Source organism: Quercus lobata, chromosome 8, assembly GCF_001633185.2.
Source record: "Quercus lobata isolate SW786 chromosome 8, ValleyOak3.0 Primary Assembly, whole genome shotgun sequence".
In the NCBI taxonomy this organism is placed as follows: domain Eukaryota; kingdom Viridiplantae; phylum Streptophyta; class Magnoliopsida; order Fagales; family Fagaceae; genus Quercus; species Quercus lobata.
In genome coordinates this window covers 51,311,247-51,328,031 of record NC_044911.1, presented here as the reverse complement: position 1 = coordinate 51,328,031, position 16,785 = coordinate 51,311,247, and the positions used below count along the sequence as shown (strand labels likewise).

Here is a 16,785-nt window from a genome sequence, read left to right as displayed (position 1 = left end):
CAATAGGGTATTGAGTCCGAGGACCATACAAACCTTGGTTCTGTCAAAACCCAGTTTTTTTCTCATCCAAGAAAGTTGGACCCCATAGGTTTGAGTCCAGGGACCATACAATACCTTGGTTCTGTCCAATAACTCAGTTTTCTCATCCAAGTAGTTGGATCCCCATAGGTTTGGGTCCGAGGACATACAATACCTTGGTTCTGTCAAAAACTCAGTTTTCTCATCCAAGTAGTTGGTTTCCTCATAGGGTTGAGTCCGAGGACCATACAATACCTTGGTTCTGTCCAAAACTCAGTTTTCTCATCCAAGTAGTTGGATTCCCCTTAGGTTTGAGTCCGAGGACCATACAATACCTTGGTTTTGTCCAAAACTCAGTTTTCTCATCCAAGTAGTTGGTTTCCCCATAGGTTTGAGTCTGAGGACCACACAATACCTTGGTTCTGTCCAAAACTCAGTTTTCTCATCCAAGTAGTCGGATTCCCCATAGGTTTGAGTCCGAGGACCATACAATACCTTGGGTCTGTCCAAAACTCAGTTTTCTCATCCAAGTAGTTGGTTTCCCCATAGGTTTGAGTCCGAGGACCATACAATACCTTGATTCTGTCCAAAACTCAGTTTTCTCATCCAAGTAGTTGGATTCCCCATAGGTTTGAGTCCGAGGACCATACAATACCTTGGTTCTGTCCAAAACTCAGTTTTCTCATCCAAGTAGTTGGTTTCCTCATAGGTTTGAGTCCGAGGACCATACAATACCTTAGTTCTGTCCAAAACTCAATTTTCTCATCCAAGTAGTTGGATTCCCCATAGGTTTGAGTCTGAGGACCATACAATACCTTGATTCTGTCCAAAACTCAGTTTTCTCATCCAAATAGTTGGTTTCCCCATAGGTTTGAGTCCGAGGACCATACAATACCTTGGTTCTGTCCAAAACTCAGTTTTCTCATCCAAGTAGTTGGTTTCCCCATAGGTTTGGAGTCCGAGAACCATAACAATACCTTGGTTCTTCCAAACTCAGTTTTCTTCAATCCCAGTAGTTGGATTCCGCCATAGGTTTTTGAGTCCCGAGGGACCATACAATACTTTGGGTTCTGTCCAAAACTCAGTTTTCTCATCCAAGTAGTTGGTTTCCCCATAGGTTTGCATTCCGAGGACCATAATACCTTGGTTCTGTCCAAAACTCAGTTTTCTTATCCAAGTAGTTGGTTTCCCCATAGGTTTGAGTCCGAGGACCATACAATACCTTGGTTCTGTCCAAAACTCAGTTTTCTCATCCAAGTAGTTGGTTTCCCCATAGGTTTGAGTCCGAGGACCATACAATACCTTGGTTCTGTCCAAAACTCAGTTTTCTCGTCCAAGTAGTTGGATTCCCCATAGGTTTGAGTCTGAGGACCATACAATATCTTGGTTCTGTCCAAAACTCAGTTTTCTCATCCAAGTAGTTGGTTTCCCCATAGGTTTGAGACCGAGGACCATACAATACCTTGATTCTGTCCAAAACTCAGTTTTCTCATCCAAGTAGTTGGTTTCCCTATAGGTTTGAGTCCGAGGACGATACAATACGTTGTTTCTGTCCAAAACTCAGTTTTCTCATCCATGTAGTTGGATTCCCCATAGGTTTGAGTCCGAGGACCATACAATACCTTGGTTCTGTCCAAAACTCAGTTTTCTCATCCAAGTAGTTGGATTCCCCATAGGTTTGAGTCCGAGGACCATACAATACCTTGGTTCTGTCCAAAACTCAGTTTTCTCATCCAAGTAGTTGGTTTCCCTATAGGTTTGAGTCCGAGGACCATCAATATCTTGGTTCTGGTCCAAAACTCAGTTTTTCTCAATCCAAGTAGTTTGGTTTCCTCCCCATAGGTTTGAGACCGAGGACAATACCAATACCTTGAATTCTGTCCAACTCAGTTTTTCTCATCCAAGTAGTTGGTTTCCCTATAGGTTTGAGTCCGAGGACGATACAATACGTTGTTTCTTGTTTCCAAAACTCAGTTTTTCTCATCCAGTAAGTTGGATTCCCCATAGGTTTGAGTCCGAGGACCATACAATACCTTGGTTATGTCCAAACTCAGTTTTCTCATCCAAGGTTAGTTGGATTCCCCATAGGTTTGAGTCCGAGGACCATAACAATACCTTGGTTCTGTCCAAAACTCAGTTTTCCTCATCCAAGTATTTGGTTTCCCCATAGGTTTTGAGTCCGAGGAACATACAATACCTTGGTTCTGTCCAAAACTCAGTTTTCTCATCCAAGTAGTTGGTTTCCCCATAGGTTTGAGTCCGAGGACCATGCAATACCTTGGTTCTGTCCAAAACTCAGTTTTCTCATCCAAGTAGTTGGTTTCCACATAGGTTTGAGTCTGAGGACCACACAATACCTTGGTTCTGTCCAAAACTCAGTTTTCTCATCCAAGTAGTTGGATTCCCCATAGGTTTGAGTCCGAGGACCATACAATATCTTGGTTCTGTCCAAAACTCAGTTTTCTCATCCAAGTAGTTGGTTTCCCCATAGGTTTGAGACAGAGGACCATACAATACCTTAGTTCTGTCCAAAACTCAGTTTTCTCATCCAAGTAGTTGGATTCCTCATAGGTTTGAGTCTGAGGACCATACAATACCTTGGTTCTGTCCAAAACTCAGTTTTCTCATCCAAGTAGTTGGTTTCCCTATAGGTTTGAGTCCGAGGACGATACAATACGTTGGTTCTGTCCAAACCTCAGTTTTCTCATCCATGTAGTTGGATTCCCCATAGGTTTGAGTCCGAGGACCATACAATACCTTGGTTCTGTCCAAAACTCAGTTTTCTCATCCAAATAGTTGGTTTCCCCATAGGTTTGAGTCCGAGGACCATACAATACCTTGGTTCTGTCCCATAAACTTCAGTTTCTCCTCCAAGTAGTCGGTTCCATGGTTTGAGTCCGAGGACCATACATTACCTTGGTTTTGTTTCAAACTCAGTTTCCTTCATCAAGTAGTTGGTTTCCCCATAGGGTATTGAGTTACGAGACAACAATACCTTGGTTCTGTCCAAAACTCAGTTTTCTCATCCAAGTAGTTGGATTCCCCATAGGTTTGGGTCCGAGGACCATACAATACCTTGGTTCTGTCCAAAACTCAGTTTTCTTATCCAAGTAGTTGGTTTCCCCATAGGTTTGAGTCCGAGGACCATACAATACCTTGGTTCTGTCCAAAACTCAGTTTTCTCATCCAAGTAGTTGAATTCCCCATAGGTTTGAGTCCGAGGACCATACAATACCTTGGTTCTGTCAAAAACTCAGTTTTCTCATCCAAGTAGTTGGTTTCCTCATAGGTTTGTGTCCGAGCACCATACAATACCTTGGTTCTGTCCAAAACTCAGTTTTCTCATCCAAGTAGTTGGATTCCCCATAGGTTTGAGTCCGAGGACCATACAATACCTTGGTTCTGTCCAAAACTCAGTTTTCTCATCCAAGTAGTTGGATTCCCCATAGGTTTGAGTCCGAGGACCATACAATACCTTGGTTCTGTCCAAAACTCAGTTTTCTCATCCAAGTAGTTCGGATTCCTCATAGGTTTGAGTCCGAGGGACCATACGAATTACCTTGGTTGTGTCCAACTAGTTTTCTCATTCTCCAAGTAGTTGGTTTCCCCATAGGTTGGAGTCCGGGACCTTACATATTACCTTGGTTCTCGCTCCATAACTCGTTTTCTCATCCAAGTAGTTGGATTCCCCATAGGTTTGAGTCCGAGGACCATACAATACCTTGGTTCTGTCCAAAACTCAGTTTTCTCATCCAAGTAGTTGGTTTCCCCATAGGTTTGAGTCCGAGGACCATACAATACCTTGGTTCTGTCCAAAACTCAGTTTTCTCATCCAAGTAGTTGGTTTCCCCATAGGTTTGAGTCTGAGGACCATACAATACCTTGGTTCTGTCCAAAACTCAGTTTTCTCATCCAAGTAGTTGGATTCCCCATAGGTTTGAGTCCGAGGACCATACAATACCTTGATTCTGTCCAAAACTCAGTTTTCTCATCCAAGTAGTTGGTTTCCCCATAGGTTTGAGTCCGAGAACCATACAATACCTTGGTTCTGTCCAAAACTCAGTTTTCTCATCCAAGTAGTTGGATTCCCCATAGGTTTGAGTCCGAGGACCATACAATACCTTGGTTCTGTCCAAAACTCAGTTTTCTCATCCAAGTAGTTGGTTTCCCCATAGGTTTGAGTCCGAGGACCATACAATACCTTGGTTCTGTCCAAAACTCAGTTTTCTCATCCAAGTAGTTGGATTCCCCATAGGTTTGAGTCCGAGGACCATACAATACCTTGGTTCTGTCCAAAACTCAGTTTTCTCATCCAAGTAGTTGGTTTCCCCATAGGTTTGAGTCCGAGGACCATACAATACCTTGGTTCTGTCCAAAACTCAGTTTTCTCATCCAAGTAGTTGGATTCCCCATAGGTTTGAGTCTGAGGACCATACAATACCTTGGTTCTGTCCAAAACTCGGTTTTCTCATCCAAGTAGTTGGTTTCCCCATAGGTTTGAATCCGAGGACCATACAATACCTTGGTTCTGTCCAAAACTTAGTTTTCTCATCCAAGTAGTTGGATTCCCCATAGGTTTGAGTCCGAGGACCATACAATACCTTGGTTCTGTCCAAAACTCAGTTTTCTTATCCAAGTAGTTGGTTTCCCCATAGGTTTGAGTCCGAGGACCATACAATACCTTGGTTCTGTCCAAAACTCAGTTTTCTCATCCAAGTAGTTGGTTTCCCCATAGGTTTGAGTCCGAGGACCATACAATACCTTGGTTCTGTCCAAAACTCAGTTTTCTCGTCCAAGTAGTTGGATTCCCCATAGGTTTGAGTCTGAGGACCATACAATATCTTGGTTCTGTCCAAAACTCAGTTTTCTCATCCAAGTAGTTGGATTCCCCATAGGTTTGAGTCCGAGGACCATACAATACCTTGTTCTGTCCAAAACTCAGTTTTCTCATCCAAGTAGTTGGTTTCCCCATAGGTTTGAGTCCGAGGACCATACAATACCTTGGTTCTGTCCAAAACTCAGTTTTCTCATCCAAGTAGTTGGATTCCCCATAGGTTTGAGTCCGAGGACCATACAATACCTTGGTTCTGTCCAAAACTCGGTTTTCTCATCCAAGTAGTTGGTTTCCCCAATAGGTTTGAATCCGAGGACCATACAATACCTTGGTTCTGTCCAAAACTCAGTTTTCTCATCCAAGTAGTTGGTTTCCCCATAGGTTTGAGTCCGAGGACCATACAATACCTTGTTCTGTCCAAAACTCATTTTCTCATCCAGTAGTTGGATTCCCCATAGGTTTGAGACCGAGGACCATACAATACCTTGATTCTGTCCAAAACTCAGTTTTCTCATCCAAGTAGTTGGTTTCCCTATAGGTTTGAGTCCGAGGACCATACAATACCTTGGTTCTGTCCAAAACTCAGTTTTCTCATCCATGTAGTTGGATTCCCCATAGGTTTGAGTCCGAGGACCATACAATACCTTGGTTCTGTCCAAAACTCAGTTTTCTCATCCAAGTAGTTGGATTCCCCATAGGTTTGAGTCCGAGGACCATACAATACCTTGGTTCTGTCCAAAACTCAGTTTTCTCATCCAAGTAGTTGGTTTCCCCATAGGTTTGAGTCCGAGGACCATACAATACCTTGGTTCTGTCCAAAACTCAGTTTTCTCATCCAAGTAGTTGGATTCCCCATAGGTTTGAGTCTGAGGACCATACAATACCTTGGTTCTGTCCAAAACTCGGTTTTCTCATCCAAGTAGTTGGTTTCCCCATAGGTTTGAGTCCGAGGACCATACAATACCTTGGTTCTGTCCAAAACTCAGTTTTCTCATCCAAGTAGTTGGTTTCCCCATAGGTTTGAGTCTGAGGACCATACAATACCTTGGTTCTGTCCAAAACTCAGTTTTCTCATCCAAGTAGTTGGATTCCCCATAGGTTTGAGTCCGAGGACCATACAATACCTTGGTTCTGTCCAAAACTCTCATCCAAGTAGTTGGTTTCCCCATAGGTTTGATCCGAGGACCATACAATACCTTGGTTCTGTCCAAAACTCAGTTTTCTCATCCAAGTAGTTGGTTTCCCCATAGGTTTGAGTCCGAGAACCATACAATACCTTGGTTCTATCCAAAACTCAGTTTTCTCATCCAAGTAGTTGGATTCCCCATAGGTTTGAGTCCGAGGACCATACAATACCTTGGTTCTGTCCAAAACTCAGTTTTCTCATCCAAGTAGTTGGTTTCCCCATAGGTTTGAGTCCGAGGACCATACAATACCTTGGTTCTGTCCAAAACTCAGTTTTCTCGTCCAAGTAGTTGGATTCCCCATAGGTTTGAGTCTGAGGACCATACAATATCTTGGTTCTGTCCAAAACTCAGTTTTCTCATCCAAGTAGTTGGTTTCCCCATAGGTTTGAGACCGAGGACCATACAATACCTTGGTTCTGTCCAAAACTCAGTTTTCTCATCCAAGTAGTTGGTTTCCCTATAGGTTTGTCCGAGGACCATACAATACCTTGGTTCTGTCCAAAACTCAGTTTTCTCATCCATGTAGTTGGATTCCCCATAGGTTTGAGTCCGAGGACCATACAATACCTTGGTTCTGTCCAAAACTCAGTTTTCTCATCCAAGTAGTTGGATTCCCCATAGGTTTGAGTCCGAGGACCATACAATACCTTGGTTCTGTCCAAAACTCAGTTTTCTCATCCAAGTAGTTGGTTTCCCCATAGGTTTGAGTCCGAGGACCATACAATACCTTGGTTCTGTCCAAAACTCAGTTTTCTCATCCAAGTAGTTGGTTTCCCCATAGGTTTGAGTCCGAGGACCATACAATACCTTGGTTCTGTCCAAAACTCGGTTTTCTCATCCAAGTAGTTGGTTTCCCCATAGGTTTGAATCCGAGGACCATACAATACCTTGGTTCTGTCCAAAACTCAGTTTTCTCATCCAAGTAGTTGGATTCCCCATAGGTTTGAGTCCGAGGACCATACAATACCTTGGTTCTGTCCAAAACTCAGTTTTCTCATCCAAGTAGTTGGTTTCCCCATAGGTTTGAGTCCGAGGACCATACAATACCTTGGTTCTGTCCAAAACTCAGTTTTCTCATCCAAGTAGTTGGTTTCCCCATAGGTTTGAGTCCGAGGACCATACAATACCTTGGTTCTGTCCAAAACTCAGTTTTCTCATCCAAGTAGTTGGATTCCCCATAGGTTTGAGTCTGAGGACCATACAATACCTTGGTTCTGTCCAAAACTCAGTTTTCTCATCCAAGTAGTTGGTTTCCCCATAGGTTTGAGTCCGAGGACCATACAATACCTTGGTTCTGTCCAAAACTCAGTTTTCTCATCCAAGTAGTTGGTTTCCCCATAGGTTTGAGTCCGAGGACCATACAATACCTTGGTTCTGTCCAAAACTCAGTTTTCTCATCCAAGTAGTTGGATTCCCCATAGGTTTGAGTCCGAGGACCATACAATACCTTGGTTCTGTCCAAAACTCAGTTTTCTCATCCAAGTAGTTGGTTCCCCATAGGTTTGAGTCCGAGGACCATACAATACCTTGGTTCTGTCCAAAACTCAGTTTTCTCATCCAAGTAGTTGGTTTCCCATAGGTTTGAGTCCGAGGACCATACAATACCTTGGTTCTGTCCAAAACTCAGTTTTCTCATCCAAGTAGTTGGATTCCCCATAGGTTTGAGTCTGAGGACCATACAATACCTTGGTTCTGTCCAAAACTCGGTTTTCTCATCCAAGTAGTTGGTTTCCCCATAGGTTTGAGTCCGAGGACCATACAATACCTTGGTTCTGTCCAAAACTCAGTTTTCTCATCCAAGTAGTTGGTTTCCTCATAGGTTTGAGTCTGAGGACCATACAATACCTTGGTTCTGTCCAAAACTCAGTTTTCTCATCCAAGTAGTTGGTTTCCTCATAGGTTTGAGTCTGAGGACCATACAATACCTTGATTCTGTCCAAAACTCAATTTTCTCATCCAAGTAGTTGGATTCCCCATAGGTTTGAGTCCGAGGACCATACAATACCTTGATTCTGGCCAAAACTCAGTTTTCTCATCCAAGTAGTTGGTTTCCCCATAGGTTTGAGTCCGAGGACCATACAATACCTTGGTTCTGTCCAAAACTCAGTTTTCTCATCCAAGTAGTTGGATTCCCCATAGGTTTGAGTCCGAGGACCATACAATACCTTGGTTCTGTCCAAAACTCAGTTTTCTCATCCAAGTAGTTGGTTTCCCCATAGGTTTGATCCGAGGACCATACAATACCTTGGTTCTGTCCAAAACTCAGTTTTCTCATCCAAGTAGTTGGATTCCCCATAGGTTTGAGTCCGAGGACCATACAATACCTTGGTTCTGTCCAAAACTCAGTTTTCTCATCCAAGTAGTTGGTTTCCCCATAGGTTTGAGTCCGAGGACCATACAATACCTTGATTCTGTCCAAAACTCAGTTTTCTCATCCAAGTAGTTGGTTTCCCCATAGGTTTGAGTCCGAGGACCATACAATACCTTGGTTCTGTCCAAAACTCAGTTTTCTCATCCAAGTAGTTGGATTCCCCATAGGTTTGAGTCCGAGGACCATACAATACCTTGGTTCTGTCCAAAACTCAGTTTTCTCATCCAAGTAGTTGGTTTCCCCATAGGTTTGAGTCCGAGGACCATACAATACCTTGGTTCTGTCCAAAACTCAGTTTTCTCATCCAAGTAGTTGGTTTCCCCATAGGTTTGAGTCCGAGGACCATACAATACCTTGGTTCTGTCCAAAACTCAGTTTTCTCATCCAAGTAGTTGGTTTCCCCATAGGTTTGAGTTCGAGGACCATACAATACCTTGGTTCTGTCCAAAACTCAGTTTTCTCATCCAAGTAGTTGGTTTCCCCATAGGTTTGAGTCCGAGGACCATACAATACCTTGGTTCTGTCCAAAACTCAGTTTTCTCATCCAAGTAGTTGGTTTCCCCATAGGTTTGAGTCCGAGGACCATGCAATACCTTGGTTCTGTCCAAAACTCAGTTTTCTCATCCAAGTAGTTGGTTTCCCCATAGGTTTGAGTCCGAGGACCATACAATACCTTGGTTCTGTCCAAAACTCAGTTTTCTCATCCAAGTGTGGAACCTTGGCTTTAGGGGAATTAGCTACTCGGCCAAGCCCCTAGAACCATCTATGCGGTTGACGCTACCAAGCGTAGCCCCTAGTCAGGAATTATAGCCCCTGGCGGAACTTGACACTAGAACTCTATAACCGTCAGTTAGAAATGACAAAGGAACTCTCTCGACCTACCGCCTATGCCAACACACAAGCCTTCCCCACAGACGGCGTCAATTGTAAGGACACGATTTCGTAACGAACCGTAGCAGTGATGGGTTCGCACGTAAAAAGGTCCAAACAATATCATTTGTTGAGCGTGGATTTGAAAGGTTAGGCCTTAGTCACCAGGCGGTGGGTTTTTCGTGATATCCATACATGGTTAAGTTATCTTCGCCCCTGGAGTCTTTCTCCTGGAGGCGGGCTAGGAGGTTCTGATTTTTGACCATTTTTCCCAGCCCCTTCTACGAATTACTTACTTTTCCTTTTATACTAGCCTGTGTTTTTTTATCCTTCGTCCACGTGTAGGGCCGACATTCCAAAACTGATACTTGTCCCATCAGCCCATACTCAGAGTGGTTGGGGGTGGTTGAAAAGGCTGGAGAGTATGGCTCTGTCAGGTGCAGAATATTGAATGGCAGTAAGGGCAGCTTTCTCCGGTCGTTACACTTTCCAGCATACCCTTTTCTATTGGCACAAATATTTTAGATTTTTTCCCAAGTTGTTTCTATACCATTTTTGCCCTTTCTTCCTAGGAGACTTTGGACAGGCCGAGGACTGAATCATTCTCGGCTGTATCCCAATGCTATTTTGTACTTGCATTACCGTGCCTGGACCATAACCTTCCTCGGCTTGGACCTTTGGGGCTCCAACGAATAAATGGAGCTGGCCCAAAAATTGTTGGGCCCCACAGTAAACATTTTACAACTTTTTATAAAGGATTTCATGGTCAATAGAAAATATTTTACAAGTTTGACCATATCTTACTTGCAAACAAACACTTGAAAATGAGAAAAAATATTTCAGAAAATATTTTACTTCAAACAAACGAAGGGAGTCAGACATGCATGTTCGGTAAGCGTTCACTTCCCCTTTTTTAGTGGAGTCCAAGCCAGAATCGAATCTATGTTAAGATGCAAGTATGTTTTATTATATATATATATATATATATATATATATAATAAAAAATAAATAAAAACCTTCTATCTTACCTCTTATCAAAGCTATATCTTGGTAATGATATTTCTTAGTACATTTTAACTATTATCATGCATATCTGGTATGAAATTCTTAATAATTTCAATTTCAATATAAATTACCAATAAAAATGAAATTTAGTAAACAAAAATAACTTGTTTCTAAACCAGGGGCGGAGGGAGGGGGGGCGAGGGGGGGCAGGTGCCCCCCCTGAACTTCCCAAAGTTTTTACTAATAATGACAGTACATTGCATTGAAATGTATTCTTTGCCCCTCTACACAAAAGACAAAAAAACTTTTCTATTTACTGCTACATGTTTCAGAACTCACGGCCTTAACTAATAAACTCTAAGACTACTATAACTCTAATATAAAACTATGGGTCCCATCTAGTAATGATTAAAAAATAAAAAACCTACTGCTAATGCTATATGCCTATACGGAATAGGAATCACAGCAGCCTAATACTAATAGAACTCTGAAAAAAACAGTGTATATATAATACAGTATAAAGCACACCTTCCATAAGAAATAAAAAATAAAATTTTTTTTTGTATGTTTTTAAAATTAAACAAGGGAAAGAAATTAATTAGTTTTTTCATAGTTTGTAATTTTGTTAATATGGTAAAGTTAAATTTAGTAATTCATTTGGTCAAACATTTCTATACTCTACTCTCACTCTAAATTTCTCTAATTTTGGGGAATTAAAAATGAGGGGTTAGAAGTAGATAGAATCCCTCCAAGTCCTTCCCCCTCCTCCCTTAAAAAAAATCCAAATAAGATAATTTAACTTACTATCGCTCCCTCTACTTTACTCTCTTCTACTCTCCCTCCTTTCAAATAAGCTATTAGAGTTTCTGTTGAGTTTTTAAAAGCATTCAAGGTGAGTTTTTAAAAACATTCAAGTCATTGAGTCACTTTTAAATATTCACAAGTATATTACATACTCTTAATATTCACGTTTAAATTTTTTTAGATTAGTTTTTTACTTTTAATCTTCTCTTTTAATCTTGCCCCCTCTGGCCTAAATTCCTGGCTCCGCCACTGTTCTAAACCTATTACTTAATTCTTTTTTTAAGACAATCATGAGACTTTCTTTTGGGGGCAGGGGAGGGTGTTATCCTCCTTTTTTTTTTTTTTTTTTTTTTTTTTTTTTTTTTTTTTTTTTAAGCCAAATTCCTCACATGTTTATATATATAATTTTTTTTTTTTTGGAAGTAGAATACTTGTGGTTCCACCCCTAGGTGTAGTGATGATTTATGTCTTTAAACAGTTTAGTTCTTAAGCGGGGAAAGCGCTAGGTCAAAGCGGGTTGATAAACACAAAAACACAAGTTGTTCCTTAATTTGTTAACAGTTCATATTTGAATGCATGGTACTTGTAATTAATAAAGTAACTAAGCATTTGTTAACACTCAAAAGTGAATGAAGTGACCAAGACAGTTTAAAGGTAATGGTGGCATGCCGTTGGGTATAAAAAAACATTGAAATACCAATTGGTTTTTTTTTTTTTTTTTGATAGGACCAATTGGTTTTTAGTGTTAGTGGAAACCAAATCCTTTATTTAATAACAAGAGATTTTACCAATTTGACTTAAATGAAATCTACTCATTTTATACTTAAACTAAAACTGCTGACAATAAAAATGTTATTTTTATTATAATAATAATAATAATAACACCCTTTAAACACACACGTAATGCGGCTAGTATTACAAGTAATCCAATAGAAGGACTATATTTTATTTCCTATTACGTCTGTAATACAAACAAATCATGAAAAGATCACATTGGAAACCTTGCTTTGCGTTTCTTATGATTTTGGCTTGCAATGGGCCAGTGTTAGGGATGTGCATAGTATAATGTCAATCACCTTTCCGATTATTGATATATATCTGTACGTAGTCTAATGCAAGAATAAATGTTGATGATTACAGTTGAAAGGCAAACGAATTGGGATTGTTGGAGCATTGGCCAAGAAGTTGCTAAAAGGCTTGAGGCCTTTGGCTGCAGTATCTCGTACAACTCAAGGAAGCAGAAACAGTCATTTTCATACCCTTTCTATTCCAATGTTGTTGAACTCTCAGCTAACAGCGATGCCCTTGTCATTTGTGGTGGCTTAACTGCTTAAGTGATCAAACCCACCACCTGATTAACAAGGAGGTCTTATTGGCATTGGGAAAAGAGGGAGTCATCATCAACGTTGGACGAGGAGCTATTATTGATGAGAAGGAAATGGTGCAGTGTTTGGTGCAGGGCGACATTGGAGGTGCTGGTTTGGATGTATTTGAGAATGAGCCTAATGTTCCTAAAGAGCTCTTTGCCTTCGATAATGTCGTGTTGTCGCTACATAGAGATGCATTTACTCATGAGACCCTCACGAGTATGCGTGAAATTGCGGTAGGGAATTTGGAAGCATTCTTCTCCAACAAACTCTTACTTTCTCAGGTCATGGATGATTAAATAATCGGTAATTCTTCTCACACACAACGTCTGTATTATCCACATTTAAATTATGAAATGAGTGATATTTACATAATGTACATTAATATCATGTGTGAGAGAATCAATACACTTTAATTATTATGTTGCATTGCAGCTTGTGTAGTAGGAGAAGTTACACCCTGCAACGGGTATATGTGAGACACAAGTAACATATACCCATTGCACTAACCAAACCAAGGTTAAAACTCAGATCCACCTACCCACAGCCAAAAACACAAAATCAAAGCCAAAATCAAAATTTCTCTCAAACACATCTGCCTCTTTCTTTCTCTCTCCCTCAGACCCTCTAGCTCCATTTCCCCAATATCTCTCTAGAGAAGAAATTCCCCCTCTTTCTGTATGAAATTGAAATTCAAAGAAGTGTTAAACCGTGGCTACTACATCAGCGACAGCGACAACAACGACAACAATAATGATAAAGACAGAGATAAAAATAGTGCGATGTCGTTCACGGAGGTGAGAAGGCTGATGAGATTGGTGAACATGGAAGCGTTGAAGAGAAAGCTTGGTATGGAAGGCAAAGAGGTTATTGGATACTCTGAGCTCATTCAAGCGTGCGAGAGGATGGGCAATGCTTGATCGAACGAAGAGGCCGCCGCTTTCGCTCAGGTTCTCGACGAAGCCAGCGTCATTCTTCTCTTTCACGACAAGGTCTACCTTCATCCCGATAAGGTTGAAATCTCTCTCAACCAGCATCTTTGCTAAGAAGCAAAGATAGGACCCAAAGCCCACAAGCTCTGATCGATTTTGGTATCGAATTTGGTGGTCATGGGAATTTTGGGTTTTGGTTTTAAGACTCATGCCCATTCGATCTTAATAGGGATGTGGTTGATGAGATGAAGGCATACAGATGTTTTAAGTTTTTTTGAATTTGTAATGTGGGGAGGTTAATATCCTAAGTCCTAGTTTTTAACTCTAGATTGTAATTGTGAGGCTTTTAGTTGTTGGGTTTCATGGTTTTGCATTTGAATGTTGTTGTTGATGCTGCAAAATTGATTTTGGGTTAACACGGTGAGAAGGTTTGGGTTGCTAAGTTCGTTTTAGTTTTAACCTTGGTTTTAGTTGCTAACTAGAGTTAAGGTAATGGGTTAGTGCTGATGTGGAGTTGAATATAAAAAAATGGCCACGTGACACTTTTCTATTGGCTGGCTAGAGGTCCTCCCGAAGGAACCAATAATTTCTCGTGTAGTAGGCTAGTAGTTTTGTTGTATTATTATTATTATTATTATTGTTATTTTGGGTAAGTAAAAGTGAGACTTTATTACAAAAGGAGGCAGAGGCCTGAGGGAAACTGGCCCATTAACATCTTCAAACATGGAGGGATAAGATGGTTGGGGTTTTTAAGGAGGTATACCGTGCATCAATGTATGTTTCTTCCCTCTTATATGGAAGTTGACTTTTTATATATATATATATATGGTCCAATGCATAAGGAATCCAACCCATGTGAGAAGGAAAAAATTTTCAATGCATAGTATCGTTTTTAAGTGACCAAGATACTACGGAAAAAAAAGAAAAAAAAAAAGAAGAAGCGCCCAGCAAACAACGTTAAGGTTATTTATTTTATTTTATTTTATTTGGTTAAAGGGAAATTTCATTAAACTATACCAAAATGGCTAAATTAGTGGCAATAAGACTACAAAAGCTCTCCCCATTTACATCACAATGCACAAAAGAAGAAATCACATCAGATGGGGAGATATCAAAAGAGAATAACGGTAAGGTTATTCTCTTTTGATTGATTAATTTAATGAATAGTGCTTTTTATTGTTTAGTATATTTTTTGGGTTCTGTAAAGTAAAAGCAAATTACCCTTTGAAATATAAATTAGGCAAGATCAAGATCAATCACACAGACTACAGAGGATCAAAATCCTACAAAAATACATATATATGGCACATAATGATGGTGATGATGTTCATGCTCATGCTCATCTTCATCACCAACCTCAAGACTTACCCCAAGTATTGGTCATCCGCCCACCTCTATCCTTCTCAAACTTCCAATCTCAGTACTCCCACAAGTTCCAGTTCTTGAAAGCATGGGAGTCGCCACTTCCTCTAGACCAGTTCTTGACCACCCATGCAAACTCTGTCCAAGCCATGCTCTCCACCGTCAGCTACCCAGTCACCGCTTGTGTCCACTGTTTGCTTCCCTCGCTGCGCCTCATCGTCACACCCAGCGCAGGCCTCAATCACATTGACTTGGACGAGTGCCGCAGCCGTGGAATCCGTGTAGCTAATGCTGGGAACTTGAATTCTGAAGATGTGGCCGATGTGGCCGTGGGCTTGTTGATTGATTTGCTTAGAAAGATTTCGGCTGCTGATCGGTATGTTAGGCAAGGCCTTTGGGCTAGCACAGGCGATTATCCTCTTGGTTCCAAGGTCATCTTTCTTTTTACTCTTTTTATTTTTATAAGTATCTTTCTTTTTATTCTCTACACGATTTATTTATTTTATGAAAATTGTTTGACTTCCTACAAATTATGATGATTGGTAGTACAAATAAATGTTAAATTACTTTTTTTACTATTAGTGAGATTATTGTCTATAAAATTTTCATGGTAAAATTTGAAAATTTTCTATTGTAATTCTAAATTTATTTTTTGGGCCAAAAGCGTTACTTATAACTACTTGACGGTTTAAATCCCATATTATCATAACTATTGAATTATGAAAAAGTAAAATTAAAAATGATTTTTTGGGTGTTGGGTTTGGAAAGAGATATATATTGGAGGCTACAAAATCATAATTTGCTGTGCATGTTGAAAGTTGAAGCAATTATTTATAATTTTTTTTAGCACTTACAAATCTGTAAAAATTAACAACTTATTAATGATTATATGATTCCTTTTAATTATATAATCTAATATTTAATGATATAATTGATGATTCCAGTTGGGAGGCAAGCGAGTTGGGATTGTTGGACTGGGAAGCATTGGCTTAGAAGTTGCGAAAAGGCTTGAGGCATTTGGGTGTATAATTTTGTACAACTCAAGGAAGGAAAAACCATTTGTTTCATACCCTTTCTATTCCAATGTTGTTGAGCTTGCAGCCAACAGTGATGCCCTTGTCATTTGTTGTGAATTAAATGATCAAACCCGCCACATGATTAACAAGGAAGTCATGTTGGCATTGGGTAAAAAGGGAGTCCTAATCAATGTTGGAAGAGGGGTTATTCTCGATGAGAAGGTAATGGTGTGGTGTTTGGTGCAAGGTGAGATAGGAGGTGCTGGCTTGGATGTGTTTGAGAATGAGCCTGATGTTCCTAAAGAGCTCTTTGCATTGGATAATGTTGTGCTGTCACCCCACCAAGCATCCCTTACTTCTGAATCTTCCAAGGCTTTATGTGAACTTTTGGTGGCTAATTTGGAAGCATCCTTTTCAAATAAACCCCTAATATCTCCAGTCATGAATGATTGAATGGATTTTGTTTGCGGGTAGTTTTTTCATTGTTTTCAAAAGGTTCTGTCGAAAGCTGTGTGTTTTGGGCAAACTGATTTTCTCTTAAAAATAAAGCTATATATATTTTGGTAACACCATCTGTTAACTATTGCATTTTTTCTTTCATTAATCATGCAGCCAAGGCTATGGAGTGCACGCTGCCTAGGCCATGGCAGCCCAATGTGGGCACGCAGCCAAGGCCCTGGCATGCCCTGCGTGGGCATGCAGCCAAGGCTTTGGCGTACACAATGCTTAGGTAGTGACAACCCAGAGAATGAGTAATGTTACATTCACAACATTTTTTTAATATTTTTACAACAAATCTTAGATAGCAAATTGTAAATAATTATAAATTAGATTAGGGATGGAGTCAGAACTTGGAGTTAGGGGGCAGAAGTATAAACAAAAAAAATAAAAAATAAAAAAATTTGAAACTCCAAATAAACATCCATTTAATAAACCATCAACAAAGAAAAATACACAAAATTATTGTTTTTTAAGATATTACAATGCAATTATTTATGAAAATGGAACTTGCCATCTTT

General features: G+C 40.2%; 1 protein-coding gene and 1 pseudogene across 1 annotated transcript; both read left to right on the top strand.

Moving 5' to 3' along the window:
- Positions 1 to 12,755, top strand: part of LOC115954739 — a 21,188-nt pseudogene extending 8,433 nt beyond the window's left edge.
- A 1,934-nt stretch (positions 12,756 to 14,689) lies between these two features.
- Positions 14,690 to 16,223, top strand: LOC115954769 (glyoxylate/hydroxypyruvate reductase HPR3-like). Its single transcript, XM_031072700.1, has 2 exons — positions 14,690 to 15,181; positions 15,695 to 16,223. The coding sequence occupies exons 1-2, from the start codon at positions 14,690 to 14,692 to the stop codon at positions 16,217 to 16,219; spliced, it is 1,017 nt and encodes a 338-aa protein (XP_030928560.1). The 3' UTR covers positions 16,220 to 16,223.
- The last annotated feature ends 562 nt before the right edge of the window (positions 16,224 to 16,785 follow it).

Coding starts and splice junctions, on each gene's coding strand:
- LOC115954769 (XM_031072700.1), top strand. CDS start 14,690: ATGGCACATAATGATGGTGATGATGTTCATGCTCATGCTCATCTTCAT. Junction 15,182..15,694: donor ATTATCCTCTTGGTTCCAAG/GTCATCTTTCTT, acceptor TGATGATTCCAG/TTGGGAGGCAAGCGAGTTGG.